This window comes from Epinephelus lanceolatus, chromosome 11, assembly GCF_041903045.1.
Source record: "Epinephelus lanceolatus isolate andai-2023 chromosome 11, ASM4190304v1, whole genome shotgun sequence".
NCBI classification, from domain to species: domain Eukaryota; kingdom Metazoa; phylum Chordata; class Actinopteri; order Perciformes; family Serranidae; genus Epinephelus; species Epinephelus lanceolatus.
The window spans coordinates 7987682-8003524 of NC_135744.1; the positions used below are offsets into that span (position 1 = coordinate 7987682).

Here is a 15843-nt window from a genome sequence, read left to right on the forward strand (position 1 = left end):
TGTGAAAGGTACAACACCTTGCCTCCGGTAATTAACTCCGGCTGTCTTGACGCCTGGTGCAACAACCGGCAATGACAATACAGAGCCCGCCCACCTCGTTCCACGCACTGCCGCACGATTGGTCCACGTGAAGTGAGTGACGTCGAATTTTCTGGCTACAGTCACAGCCGTCAGAGGCTCTGGCAGCCAATTGGTCCACGTCCAGCTAGTGGGCGTAAATGGAATGACGACACTTCCAGGTAAAGTACATCCAGGGAGCAAACCGCATGTTTCTGTTAATAAATTAACTGAGTTTGTTCATTATTTATTTCCTAACTTTATTTTAAGGGTATCTACAGTAACTTTTGGAAATGCTGATTGCAGTTTGCTGCTACTCTGACAGTAATCTTAATTTTGTAGATCTGTCTTTTCAGCATAAAGCATTTGTCTATTTGTCTTAATATCTGTACTTAATCAAAGCTGTAATTACATGTTAGTGTTGTAAAATCCACTTTAGAGAAGTAAACCAAATCATCTGCAGTGATTTATCATATTTGAGTCTTCATGAAATTTTAAGGTATTGAAAAGACAATCAAATTGTCTTTGCAAAGACCATGAAAGACCTCTGTGAATGTGGCTAATAAAGAAACACAAGCAGCTTTCAAGAGCATCAAAGATCAAGGTCTGAACATATGTTTGTGTGCAGAGGCTCTGCAGCACCAGTGCAAATAACACTCAGTTAAACACATTTACTGTATGTCATGTTTAACAAAAAGCATCATGTACATCATGTATATTAAAGCGCCACAGTGGCAGATGACAAACTGCACAACCCACAAGCCCAGAAAAAAAAAACATCAGAAGAATGCACTTCATAATGACTTCATTCACATTTTAATCTTCAAGTTAGCGTGACAGACAACAAATAATTTCATTAATGACAGGTGGTTGAACTATTTGTGTTATGTGCAAGATTACTCATTAGTACAAGCAAACACATTGAAGCACAATTCTCCAATGTGTAATTCAGCAAAGGTTTTAAGACACAGTATTACACGTTTTAAACTAAAATACATTTATACAGTCCCTAGTGAATCATCACTAGGAACACAATTATGCAAATAGGTCCATCACTAAAAGCAGGCGTCTGCATTCACTGCTAAATAAAGTGGCATCCTGTGCAGCAGAGCATGTGGCTGACAGCCTGCGCTGATGTGAAGGCTGGGGGGGTTTAGCAGTTTCTCTTGGTGTGAATGAGAAGGTCTCTCTGCAGGTTGACTTCCAGACTCCCAACAGTTTTGCTGCCCGGTGGGTCAGTGACCAGAGTCAGTTTGTTAAACACTCCTCGACCAAAATAGTCAGCCACGACAGAGAACCCATCATTTGAGCTGCGTAACTGAAATCCAAAGAAAGACACAAGAACTTGCTTTTACTCAAACATCCCCGGGGTGTTTAGGCAAGTGCACTGCACTGTAGTCAACTGCTTAAATAAAATCAAAATCTAACCTCATGAATAAGGCAGATCTTTAGATTTAAACAGATTATGTAAAATTATACTGAATGAAAAATAAATAACTGAACACACAACTTCTTTCTAGTCAAAGCGTACATATTGTTACCTGTCTGTTGAAGTGATCATGCAGGTCGCGTTTCTGGTCCTGAGCACGCAGCATGTCCATGACTTTGCGGTTCTCAGGAGTGCAAGTTGGACACTCAGCCTCGCTCTCAGCATAGCTTTCGAAGCAGTGTTGGTGGAAGGAGTGGCTGCACAGGAAATGAACCGATGGCAGCTCCAGGGGGCTGTTGCACATGTTACACTTGGTCTTCTGGAATATCTTAGCACTGTGTAGAAATACAGTGGTAAAGATTTACACTCATTGGCTAATCTAGGATTTCACAAGTTTGCCACCACTCTCACCCCCTGAGCTACAGTGCTACGGAACTGTGTTTATCGATGAAAACAGGACTTGGGAATGATAAATATGTACCCTGATTGTCCAGGGGAAAATCCCATCCTTCATGTGACCCACCTCGTTTTGAGTTCCTGGATCTCGGAGCGGAGGTGAGCCGTTTCTTCACGATACAGGCGGATTTTGCATTCATCGTCTTCTATCTGCTGGCTCTCCCTCTGCAGCTTGTTGATGAGGTAGTCCTTGATGACAGAGAGAGTGGCCGTCGAGTTGTGTGCCAGGGTTTGCACCACTATGGAAGCATAACAATCAGGGATGTAATGCTGTGATTCATTTCAAATAACATTGTACTGATGCCAAGAGATCTCAAGATTTTCAGATTTTGAAGTATGATTTAAACCTCCACCAGCTTACCAAGTAATGGAGGCATCAGGTTGTTTTGGTCAATGTGTTGGAGGACCTCACTGATGTAGGCCTTGCAGTCCTCTTCCTTTCTGGCAAAGTATCCCAACGCCTGCTCCCAAAGGCAACCCTCCTGGTCCCCATAGCGCTTGCAGGCCTCCACCACTTTCCCATACTCTTCGTTCTGCATGTGGTAGTGCATAATCTGCTGGTACCTGCACACAAATGCAAACCATCCCCATTTTATCCACAGTTATGACATACATACATTACAGGCCTAAAAAGTTTGCTTTATTTTCATGACTATTTACATTGTAGATTCTCACTGAAGGCATCAAAACTATGAATGAACACATGTGGAGTTATGTACTTAACAAAAAAAGGTGAAATAACTGAAAACATGTTTTATATTCTAGTTTCTTCAAAATAGCCACCCTTTGCTCTGATTACTGCTTTGCACACTCTTGGCATTCTCTCCATGAGCTTCAAGAGGTAGTCACCTGAAATGGTTTTCCAACAGTCTTGAAGGAGTTCCCAGAGGTGTTTAGCACTTGTTGGCCCCTTTGCCTTCACTCTGCGGTCCAGCTCACCCCAAACCATCTCAATTGGGTTCAGGTCCGGTGACTGTGGAGGCCAGGTCATCTGCCGCAGCACTCCATCACTCTCCTTCTTGGTCAAATAGCCCTTACACAGCCTGGAGGTGTGTTTGGGGTCATTGTCCTGTTGAAAAATAAATGATCGTCCAACTAAACGCAAACCGGATGGGATGGCATGTCGCTGCAGGATGCTGTGGTAGCCATGCTGGTTCAGTGTGCCTTCAATTTTGAATAAATCCCCAACAGTGTCACCAGCAAAACACCCCCACACCATCACACCTCCTCCTCCATGCTTCACAGTGGGAACCAGGCATGTGGAATCCATCCGTTCACCTTTTCTGCGTCTCACAAAGACACGGCGGTTGGAACCAAAGATCTCAAATTTGGACTCATCAGACCAAAGCACAGATTTCCACTGGTCTAATGTCCATTCCTTGTGTTTCTTGGCCCAAACAAAACTCTTCTGCTTGTTGCCTCTCCTTAGCAGTGGTTTCCTAGCAGCTATTTGACCATGAAGGCCTGATTGGCGCAGTCTCCTCTTAACAGTTGTTCTAGAGATGGGTCTGCTGCTAGAACTCTGTGTGGCATTCATCTGGTCTCTGATCTGAGCTGCTGTTAACTTGCCATTTCTGAGGCTGGTGACTCGGATGAACTTATCCTCAGAAGCAGAGGTGACTCTTGGTCTTCCTTTCCTGGGTCGGTCCTCATGTGTGCCAGTTTGGTTGTAGCGCTTGATGGTTTTTGCGACTCCACTTGGGGACACATTTAAAGTTTTTGCAATTTTCCGGACTGACTGACCTTCATTTCTTAAAGTAATGATGGCCACTGGTTTTTCTTTAGTTAGCTGATTGGTTCTTGCCGTAATATGAATTTTAACAGTTGTCCAATAGGGCTGTCGGCTGTGTATTAACCTGACTTCTGCACAACACAACTGATGGTCCCAACCCCATTGATAAAGCAAGAAATTCCACTAATTAACCCTGATAAGGCACACCTGTGAAGTGGAAACCATTTCAGGTGACTACCTCTTGAAGCTCATGGAGAGAATGCCAAGAGTGTGCAAAGCAGTAATCAGAGCAAAGGGTGGCTATTTTGAAGAAACTAGAATATAAAACATGTTTTCAGTTATTTCACCTTTTTTGTTAAGTACATAACTCCACGTGTTCATTCATAGTTTTGATGCCTTCAGTGAGAATCTACAATGTAAATAGTCATGAAAATAAAGAAAACGCATTGAATGAGAAGGTGTGTCCAAACTTTTGGCCTGTACTGTATGTTGGATCACATTATATATGCATTAACATGAGTAATATGTGTAATGAGATGTTATGATTTGCTTCTCTATCATTAACTGGCTTAATACATATTCAGACGCTGTTCTGTCTCTGTCACTTACAGTTTGCCCTTCTCATAAAGGTAGAGGACGCCTTCTTTGAAGTTGTGCATCTGGCAGAGAACCAAGGCCTTATCAAACACAGTGTTATCGCTCCTCAACAGTGACACAGCTTCCTCCTGCAGGACCTTTTTTCTCTGCAGAACATATGTATTAGAAAAAAAGAGAAGATTTGTTCCCCATTGTTAAACAAAATTTCTGCAAAGCCTTTAAATTTTCAGGAATGACATAACTACACAGTCATTTCTGTCTACAGGAAACTGTGCTGTATATGTATTATGCAAGGATTAACAGCTAGTTTTTGTGTTTTGCACTGACCGCAGGGTCTTGTTCGTGTGCCCAGTCTTGTAGCCGGAGCTCCAGCAGTGTGTCATACACACCCTGGGGAGAACGGGGCTCCACCTCGATCATGTGCTCCAGGAAGGCTTTCAGCTCACGAGGGTTGTTGGCAAAAATTGGGATGAATTCTTCGGAGTTGGCCTTGTACAAAATAAATATGAATGATCATTTATAAGAACATTTCTGACAACATATGATCACTCTGATAATTTTTAGAACCAGAGGGATATTACAGAATAACGTGACCATGACAGGATTAAGTTTTTAAACAGAACAAAACTAAAGCACTGCACACTGACCTTGTTGGCCCGACCCCTATCCAGGCTCTCTTTTTCAGCAGTGTCTCCACTGGGTTGGTAGTTGGTGCATAAACCCTTCAGGAGCAGCGTGGTGCCTTCAGGAACATGGTGCATCAGTGTTTTGCCATAGCGCTTCATGTTGCTCTCTGCTTGTTCAAAAGGCAGACGACCGATGTAACGCAGCCCTTCCTGATAGTTCTGGGTTTCAGAGGGAGACATAAGAAAGCCATTTTAAAGAACATGTAACATTACTGGCTTTATCTGATGAAGTGATGCTTTCTGTCATTCAGACATGTGAGAGACAGAGAGCGCAGCAATGAGTTATAAATGTTCTGATGGAAAGGAAGAACAGATTTTCTGTTCTCCCACAGGCTGCATTGCTGATGGACTTCAAAACTTATTTTGCCATTAAAGCCTTGAAAAAATAGCATGCAGGATTTTTCTAAAAAACAATGTATAGACTCATGCAGACATGATCCCTCTCCATCGTCACTTATGACCCACAAGAAGTGTGTGGCTGCATATTTTTCTGCAGAGACTCTGCCTGGAATTTCCTATTATCCTGTTATGTTTTTGTGTTGGGGTCGTTTATGAGTGTGTACCCTCAAAGTGCACAGGTGAGGTAGGGACTTTATAAAGAGGTAACGACCAGGTGCCAAACCATCAGCAGCAAAGAGAATCAGTGTCAGGGGGGAAAAAAAGAAAGCAAATACAGCGAGGCGACATGTCAAACAACACATTTTGCTGGCAAGCGTGTCTACAAACAGTAACTGACAATCTGACAAACTGTGTAGTATACCTTTAAATAATGATCATCGTCAGCATGAGGGACACTCGCCACCATTTCTTACAGTAAACCCACAACATTCCAATATATTCACATCAATTTCATCGTTTTACATAATTGGAAAGTGAATTCTGTTGCCTGTTTTATAATATCACACAGTGCAGTGGACTGAACAGCAGGATGAACTCTCATTTAACTCCTCTTTTCTCACAGGTTGTATGTAAAGCACCTTGCTGGATATCCATTTATTCATCCATATAGTTTGCAATGACATGAATGAGGATTCAAAATATAGGGAGAGACTTTGTCTAGCTATTTTTGTGGTCGTACAGGATTTATTTGAACCTATTTTCTTTATCCCATGAAAGGAGAGCAGCTTTTTAAGTAATCTGCATTTCCATCCGCTGCTGCTATTTGAGTATGAAGAAAAGGTTAAGCACTGTGGGCCAGTTGCAGAATGTCATAAACTCAATCCTGTTTTCATTGAGATGGAGTCAGAGGTACTTTGTTTTTGTCCTTACTTTAGTTACTAAGGTTCATTTTTAGGATAATCGTAACTTAAGGTGCTTTGTGCAACCGGTCCCTCGTGTCCTATCAGCATTACATAGGATGAGGGCTCTACAACGTGCCGCAGTTAAAAGAGCGCCAGTCAAACCTCATATGGTGGAAAAAGTGATGGAAATACTGCATTTATGCTTGCACATGAAAGTGGATGAATGGAAACGATTCTAACAATTGTGCAAAGTGACTGCAGTCAGCTTATTAGAATCATGTAATAATTGTGACAGGCCCATACAGGTCTGAAAGTTGCTTCAGGTCACCAAGTCACTCTGCCCACCAGATGCTGCTGTGGGTGCTCAGGATGAAACACAAAGCTAATATCTGTATTTGTCAGAGAAATTGGGCATGGGCCTATACCGGATATTATTAGAAACTGTCTGAATTACTACATTTTTCTTGTTAAACTGACATCTACTGCCATTTACACTACTCACACATGTATGTATAAATTTAGCAGCTCACAAAGCTCACAGCTGCACAACTTATTTGCTGAACACTTGACAAAGTCATTAAGGATGAGCGTTGTTGAATGTCTTGATAATAGCATTTAAACTATCTATGGCACAGTTTTTACTCTATAGCTTATTTGTTTACTGCATCACAGAAATTTCTGCTGCTTTGGCTTCTAGCAGATCCTGTTCCCGTCCTGTTTATGGACATTTAGCCACAACAGATATCAGAGGTGACGTTTGATTCACTGAGTTATGACTCAGAAGAAGTGGTGTGACATTTGTAGAAAATTGTGACAGGTAAAAAAAAATTACAGCACAAATCTGGATGATACTGTACATCCACTTGCATGTTTTTTACCTTGAGGTCTTCCAGCTGGATCTTCAAGTACCATTCATGGTGCATGTGTTTCTCAGCTAAGAAAACAGCATGGCTGTGGTAGCCGGCCTGCCGAAGAACCTTGATGGCGATCTCAACATCAAAGTGGACCTCACCTTCACTGCTCTGTTGACATTCAGAGCAGGAGAACAATGGTGTTATAATACGGTCGCATTAGTGACCTGTACATTAAGAGAGCAGGCTTTAAACTATGTATTGTACTGTTACTGAGACCCATCTGTTCTCTGATGAGAGCCACTTAATAATTTTACTAGTGTCATTGTAAAAAAGCAGTTAGATTTTACTGTGCACTTTTTCATCTGTATTTATCACCAAACCCTACATCCTCTGTGTCCACTTTACTGCTCAGTCACCTTAATGAACTCTTCCAGCTTGGAGCTGTCCTTCAGCTTAGTGTAACAGTTCAGTAGCAGAGTGGTGTGGTCTGCATTGGCTAGTGACTGCCTGTGCAGGGCTTGCAGATATGCGGTCAGGTTATGGATCCTCTGTGCATCCAAGAATTTCCTGATGACATACGATGGCTCCAGTTTCCCAATGGTGCTGTAGGAAAACACAGTGATGTTTTAAGTGTGGTTTTATCAGTGGGGAGACTGACTAGCAAACCAGTCTCTGAAAGCTGAGCAATTACACAGTTCCTCGAGGATTTTGCAAACTTTTTGGAGGGATTGTTGCGGCCTGAAATGCCTGATCTCACTGCAGCTTTTGTAAAAAAAAAAAAACTGTGATGCCTTTTGTGCTGTTTTGGGGCATTTCTTTCCAATGAATTTGTCGGAACAAGTGGGGATTGCAAAAAAAAGTTTGGGTTTTTTTGTATGATTCATTAAAAATCAACGGCAAAATGAAAAATTAAAGTAAAAATGCACCATTCTGAGTTTGTGATTTATACTACACTAACATTACTACTAGCTGCAAATGTTGAATTTGTGTTCATTGTTTCAATCACAACATTATGACATCCTGAAGGAGCTGATAGAGCAGTAACATTAAGCGCCACATTAAAAAATGAACCAAGAACACAAAAATCATCATGGCAGCTTTTCTCTCTCTCCCTAACTTTGACACCTCTACATGTAATAGAAATCAAACTGCTCAAAGATGAGGCGTGTATTACAGTCCAATCTAAGACCACAACAACAGTTTAAGCCCTGGCATGTCTCAATGGATGCAATTACCGAATGTACTGCTGGATGGCACCGTCATGGTCTCCCTTGAGATAAAGGTGATCACCGTACTGTCTGAAGATCTCCGACAGTCCGTCACTGTCCAGGTGCTGGCTCTTAGCCAGGTTTATGGCCATCACAAACAGGTTCTTCTTAAACAGCATCTTAAAAGACAAACAAGGAGGTGACAATCCTGTTACCTGATCCACAGTGCCATTGTCAGTGAGCTGATTTATAAGGGACTTTGGTCATTAAGCATCCAGTACAGGCAGTACCCTCTGGACTCACCTCCAGTTTGGTCTGCGTGTCTTTCTCCTGCAGAACAAACATGTTTCCATCTCTGGTCAGGATATAGAAAGAGCCCCACTCTGCCACCACATCGATGACATCATCAAACGAGGCACTGTAGGCGATGAACTTGTTGTCCAGGTCATAGATGGTCAGAAGCTGTTTGTCTGATGGAGAGCTCTCCCTGCTGCCAAACTCTGTCCTGAGGAGTAAAGTAATGCTGTCAACATTCCCTAAACACGTGGGGATATTTAAGAAAACCTGCTGCAAACTACCATCACTGGAGCACAACAATACATCAACACACAATTTAACAGTATATTTACTGAGACTAAATATGTAAATGAGGCCAGCCACAGTCAATTTTGTATAAAGTGCCACAAATATAAAATCTGATGCTGCTTTAACATGTATTTTACATGTCTAGAAAGCAACAGAGTACAAAAGAAATGTTTCTACTGTTAAACCTGGAATAATGGTTGAAGAGACACTACCAGTATGTGCTCATCATGCAAGAAGAAGGTTAATAACAGGCCTACTTAATAAGTATTACTGGCTGCTTCAATCATATGGCAGTGAAGTGGAGCCACCGTGAGCTTTCAACAGGCAGGAGACATAGATATTTAAGTGGGACGCTACTGAGGGAAACAAACAGCAACAGAGTGTCACATTGCTGTTTTCGTAGGTTGAGCTCACTGTAAAGTTACTTTATAATGCATGTTTTATTTTTTGCAGTCACTGAAGGTTTTTATTGTCTGAACCACTTAGACCTCATTGTCTCTTTGTCTCCGTCTCTCTTCCACTGTTAGGTCCTGGCAAGAGTCTCTTCCTCTGTGTCTGATAAAATAATAAGGCCGATTGTATTCAAGGTTATGGGCCGCGACTGCCAGTCAAAGTAATTTCATTCTGGTCTCAAAACCGTGCAGCCGGACGATCACATAGCACAAGCCCTTGCTGGGGTTCCTATGTAGTGCGCAATGCTCACAAGCAGGAGTGGGCCCACTGTATCTTCCCAGATAGTTTGTGAATTTATTCATAACGGTTTTTGGATTACCAGATTTGACACCATTGGTCAGGCCAAACACCTGCACACTGAATTTGCAGGAGTGATTTTCCAGTTGCCCAGCCTTTTGTTTCAAATAACTTTCTTCAGTGCATCCTGAGTAGTCTTCAGCTGTTGAATCAGGTCTCTGCATTATTGGCAAATCCCTCAGGACTATTAATTTTCTCTCCATGCTCTGATATGAGCTTGTTAATGGGAGTCAACTTGTTGTTGAGTGCTGAGGAGATGTCCTTGCAGACCATCTCTCTTATCAAAGCTGCCAGTTCAGAGTTGCTGGCTTTTGCACGTGTACTTATTGTCCACAGGTGTTGCAGGCTGGCATTCTTTGTCAAAGAAGCGTATGCTTGTATAAGCAACAAAAGCATTCTCCTCAGTTGCTCCTTTTAAAAAAACAGTCTTCAAGACTAATGAAAGTATATACATGCAGTATATACATTTAATCGGGTCATCAATAAAATGTAAGTAATTATATATATTGGAACTGAGGGGAGCCACCACAATCAGTGTATGCCACTACAACCGTTCTTGGTACACCTGTTTTTCCCAGACATTTAATTTCAGACATCGTTTCCTCTGCGGCAGTAGTCAGTCAGCAGTAATAAATCAGGAGCAGCTAAGGTGGCCTTGAGACCTCAGGGTACTACAAACTAAGAAACATCTTCAACAATCTGAGAAAAATAGTGCAAATAGAGAAAACACAACCAAATATAGTAAACTGCTACAACACTACAAAGTGATGCACAAGATATGACATGTTATTCAGTATGCCAGAAAAAGGTTTAATACGCACCAGTACATAGTATGTCAATGCAGTTTGACAAAAATACCTGGGTGTCAAACTGCATCCAGCTGTATTGCATCTTGCAGTATGCAAGCCAGCATAGATTTCTGGTTATTCTGACCCACAATCCTCTGCGCAGTGCAAGATACATTACATCAACTGAGTTGCAGACAGATGACAGCTCATTGACAGCTGACACAAACTGCAATAACTATTCAACCAATCAATCAATCAATCAATCAATAGCAAACAATCTACAATTTATGCAGTTAAAACTTAAAACTACATACATTGCAAAGTAACAACAGCAGAGCTCTCCAGGTTGACCTTCCATCTCTGGGGAGCTTGGCGACTGGCATTTTGTCGTGTCTCCAAGGAAACCAACATTAAGATCTGCTGTGCTTCAAATCATATACTTTTCTTTTTACTTCAAATTTCGCTCTATGGACTGTGACGAGTATATGAGCAAGAGAATCAAAGTTATAGGCCCAATCATGACAAAGGAGTATGTCCCAATTGTATGCATACTCCGTGCAACAGTATGTACTTTGTAGAGGCAATTGCGGTATGTACTGAAAGTTAAAGTATGTGATGCTTATGATTAGCCTGCCAATTTCAACAATCAGACAAAAAACACACAACTAACTGTGAAATATGCGAATGTTTTGTTTGCTGGCTATAAGGTCAACAGTTACTTTCAGAGCCCGTAGAGGGGACAAGCAAGATTAACTACTGATGGGTTTTGCTGATATGAATGATAAAATTAAACCTTTCACTTTGCTTGATTTGTTTATCAGTTAACACTTAAGTAACAGCTATATACATTTTAAAATGTAAGTTTTAAAACACAATTAAAGCCATCAAATTACAACTTATTTTGTTTTGAACCATTAATTAAACAAATTGCAATTTATTTTCGTCCTGTGACTTGGTTACAATACTGTAAGTAACTTTATGTTATAGCCAGCTAACATAACATTAGTCTGTTTCACGATTAATGGTGTGTATTTCATCAGATTATTTGAATTTGCAGGCTAAAAAGACACAAAATGCTGGCGCAACATTAACAGCAGAAATCTACAATGTTTGAATCATGTGATCAAAAAGATTAAAGTAAACCAAAACAACTACATTTTAGTAGCCTGGTTCCAGACCATAAACCCCGCCCACTCAACTGAGTAGGCTTGCATCTCTGGTCTGGCATACTTCAATGAATTTGCGATTTATCTCGTCCAAACGATGGACGGACCAATGAACACCGGGGGTCTAGCGATTAGCCAATCAGCGCGAGGCATGGATACTAATGACGTCAGATTCTGGGTGAGTCGTTGATCTCTACTGATTGGTTAGGGAAAAATCAAATTCCCTCCCCCTTGTAAATTGCCTTCAATGGAAGCCATGTCAGACTGAAGGTTCTGGGAGCTTCAGTCTGACACTCAGGCTAACATTTTAGCTAATTTTCCAACATCACTGATGGATAGCCGACTTCAATAAGCCAAAAACATGGCAATAAGTGTGTCCCGGTCATGTGCATCACTTTTTAATGTCCCCTGGAAACAGTTTCCATTTTGTGCGTGCTATGTGCAGAATATATCTCTATTTGGTTGTGCTTTCTATATTTGCATTTTTTTTTTCTAAATGCTGCATGTGTTGTCAAATTGGTGAAGATGTTTTTTTTAATTTTTTTTATGTGCAGTGTGTTGAGCTCTCGGGCGACCATATACAACAGTTATTTGTATAGATTTCAGGGGCCCAAACCTAAAAACTTTATAATCAGGCAGAAACTTCTCTTGAGAGCTAGGCCTAAAGAAGGGTTGGAAATCCTTACTAAGTACACCCCTTGATCTTTGGGAAGCATTTCTGTATATATTTTACTTTCAATCAATCAATCAATCAATTTTATTTATAAAGCCCAATATCACAAATCACAATTTGCCTTACAGGGCTTTACAGCATACGACATCCCTCTGTCCTTATGACCCTCGCAGCGGATAAGGAAAAACTCCCCAAAAAAACCCCTTTAACGGGGAAAAAACGGTAGAAACCTCAGGAAGAGCAACTGAGGAGGGATCCCTCCTCCAGGACGGACAGACGTGCAATAGATGTCGTACAGAACAGATCAGCATAATAAATTAACAGTAATCCGCATGACACAATGAGACAGAGAGAGAGAGAGAGAGACAGAGAGAGAGAGAGAGAGAGAGAGATGCAGGTAATGACAGTAGGTTACAACAACATTATTGAAAGTAATAATATTATAGTTATAGTTCTGGCTACTGTGGTACAATATGTTGAAAGTATGTATTAATATCTGGCAGTATACATGTGTGACAATAGTCATATGTGTATAATAACAGTAGAAGTATGACTTTCAACTGAAAATATTACCCGTGAGCATCTAAAGTGGTGCAACCATAGGCTTGTCAATGAACTCGCTTTGCTACCATTTTATCCCCCCAGTGATCAGTACACCTTTATCTAAGTTATTCAGTGTTGTCCTTACTTGTTGGGAGACTTTGCGTCTCTGACGAGTAAAAACAGATATCCACGGTGCCAGTGGGCCAACAGCTTGTGTCCATCAAAGGCAAAGCAGGGCCCTCGTTCATCAGGCTGGTACAGGTACACGCATTCATCACCAGCCACAATGAACTGGGAGTCCTGGGAGGGATCTGCCAGGGAGGAGCAGCGCAACGCACAGCCATGTGTATCCAGCTCTACTTTAGGATACTCCTTGATGGACAGGGTGTAGCACTGAGCAGGGGGAGATAAGGAGGGAGTGGAGAGAAGGTCAGAACAGCAGCCTCTAGAGCAGAGTCATAGAAAACCCTCACAACGTCAGCTAAGGACTCAACAGTAAGGTCATCTTCAGGTTGAGACAATGATACATCATTAGTTTCTCTTTAAAACATTCTGTATACACTGACAAATGATGGTTAAGTTGAAAGCAAGGCAGTGTGAGAGGGTTTGTTTTGTCTGGGAGTGACCACACTTACATGGACTTTCTCCAGAGTGGCAACAAACAAATGTGTGACCTTTGCCACTTGGCGGAAAGCAAGGCCTGTGACTGGGCTGGTTCCCTCATGCAGAGTCAGAGTTTTACTGTGACGATCTCTGGTGATGTCACCTTTGGTCAAAACCACACTGCCATCTGTGAAACCTGTCGAGCAACACAACAACAAATTACAAAGTAGGAGAAAACTCTGCTAGCCAAGCGGTGACTGCAGGGTCAACTGGCAGAATGCAGACCCTGTCTTTGTGTCTTACCAATAGCCATGAAGTTGAGGTTTTCATGTACACCGAGACAAGACACTTCAGTCGGTTTGTTGCCAGGAATTGCGGGGAAAATCCTAGTGCACAGAGGATTTCCACTGTCCCTCTTGTCAAGGTTCCACACCTTGACCTGAAAAACGAGTACCGATTCAGTTTAGTGGTGGTCCATTAAAGTCATAACACAACTGTTCTGTATTTAACCAACACTGGAAAACTTCTCACTTACTAGAGGGTTTATTCCATGTTCATCCTGCCCCACTGACACAAGAATGCTGTGCTGCTTCAGCTGGTAGAGATGAGTTACCCGCAACTTGTAGGCCTGAAAAGACGTCAGCTGCAGGGAGCGTGTCATAAGCCAGATCTTGCCATCCATATGTAACATTTAGGAGGTTAAGGACAACTGAGTGAATCTGTAGCGAGAGATGCAGTGAGCAGGGCATGTTTGCCATGTGTGACAGTTCAACATTGGGCATTCCTATAGTAGTATCAGAATATGGAAACTGAAGCTGGACCATCAATCACTGAAGACTTTACTGTTAAATTCCATTCATATAGAATAGTACGTCTGTGAGGCATTGTTATACAGACTTGTAGCTGAGATTTTTATACTCAACAACACATGAATGGCTGGACTGTGCAGAGAGGAGAACATATCCTTTGCATCTGCATGCAAAGTACTTTTTGTTTATGCACTGCAAACACTAATTATTGCTGTAATGATACAGCTACACCATGATTGAAACCTTGGGCATAAAGACCTTTTTCACAGCAGACATTTTGACTTGTCATTGTAGGAAAAGCACAGGTGAAATTGATAACATTAATGATAGCTCAGTTCCATTAAGTGGGCCAGTGAGCTATTCCAGTGAGCCAGCATGCACAGTGCCAGGACCTGCGCTAAATGGAATGCAGCTATCATTAATGTTATTAAATACACCTGTGCTTTCCCTACTGTGACATGTCAAAATGTCTACCGTGAAAAAGGTCTATTATCAAAAACCACCGATAAACCCATCAGTTCTGTTGGTCTACCAACAGCAGTCATTAAGCCTGTAGCTATTCAGTGTGAATAAAATGGACAAAAACAGAAAACAGCTCGCAGTGACTCATTAAGTCTAACGTTGAATAATGTTCAGTGGTATTGGCCGAGAGTAACTGAGAGTTTATTAAACAGAGTTTGGTGTGACGCTGTTTCCAGTACCACAAAACGAAACATGGCCTGGCTGTACCGTTCAGTCTAAAGCTCACTGGTTCGTTTTACTGTTAAAGTAAAGTTATTTATTTCCAACACAGTGGCCAAATTACCTCATTTCGAGGTTTGCTTCCTCAATAGCTGAGTCGTAGCTAGCATCAGCTGTCAGCTACCCACAACAACATTAGCTGAGCTAGCTAATTGGTGCAGTTAAAGGATATCTCCCAGAACAACATGACCCCGGCCGGAGTCACAAGCTGATATTCCGCTTGGGACAGCAAAGTTTTTCCCATTATCCACAGGATCCTTCACCGTGTCTTTATCAAAGAAGACAAATTTCCTCCACTGTAAGAACGCTGCCATTTTGTTAGCGTTAGCAAAGTAGCTTCAGCAGGGCGTTGTCATGTGACACAGAGGTCACGTGGGCTAACCGGTAGCAAGTGCGACTGACCCATGCGTTTCATACATGTAGCCATAGACATGTAGCCCTAATGTATTAGCATTTTGTCTCTCTACTTACCTCAGCTTGTCAACACATATTCCCACAATTTAAATACATAGCATTATACAGGAAATAACCTTCTTTTGACTTGAGATTGTACAGCACAGATTTGCTAAATGTAAATAAATGTCAGTAATGTAAAAGTGTCCATGGTTCAAATATTAAGTGTCCTTAAAAGTGTGATGGAAACCAAACAAGATACAAAAATTCTTTTGATAATGCTTTTTACCCTTGTGGTATTGTATGGTTGCTTAGTGAAAAATGAGTAAGGACAACGGTTGGATAAAAGGGTAGAAGATTCAGCATCAGAATTTAATCCCTAGCAGTGTTAAGAAAGGTTTGAAACTGCATTTAGATCTCTGTCTTCAATTTAATTACTGCACAAAAATAAAAATATAATATTATGTATAGTAGACTGTTATCTACAGTACAGGCCAAAAGTTTGGACACACCTTCTCATTCAATGCGTTTT

At 41.5% G+C, this 15843-nt stretch overlaps 1 protein-coding gene across 1 annotated transcript; it reads right to left on the minus strand.

Annotated features, from left to right (window-relative positions):
* Positions 1-850: 850 nt before the first annotated feature.
* Positions 851-15283, minus strand: vps11 (VPS11 core subunit of CORVET and HOPS complexes). The gene is made up of 16 exons (XM_078172175.1): positions 15087-15283; positions 13904-14048; positions 13672-13807; positions 13401-13564; positions 12911-13158; positions 8564-8765; positions 8288-8439; positions 7469-7655; positions 7077-7220; positions 4919-5116; positions 4599-4760; positions 4284-4417; positions 2304-2506; positions 2010-2181; positions 1599-1821; positions 851-1375 (listed from the first exon to the last, which is right to left on the minus strand). The coding sequence occupies exons 1-16, from the start codon at positions 15230-15232 to the stop codon at positions 1211-1213; spliced, it is 2781 nt and encodes a 926-aa protein (XP_078028301.1). The 5' UTR covers positions 15233-15283; the 3' UTR covers positions 851-1210.
* Between the last annotated feature and the right edge of the window lie 560 nt (positions 15284-15843).

Coding starts and splice junctions, on each gene's coding strand:
- vps11 (XM_078172175.1), bottom strand. CDS start 15,232: ATGGCAGCGTTCTTACAGTGGAGGAAATTTGTCTTCTTTGATAAAGAC. Junction 2,507..4,283: donor CTTTATGAGAAGGGCAAACT/GTAAGTGACAGA, acceptor ATTTGTGTGCAG/GTACCAGCAGATTATGCACT. Junction 1,822..2,009: donor ATCCAGGAACTCAAAACGAG/GTGGGTCACATG, acceptor ATTTCTACACAG/TGCTAAGATATTCCAGAAGA.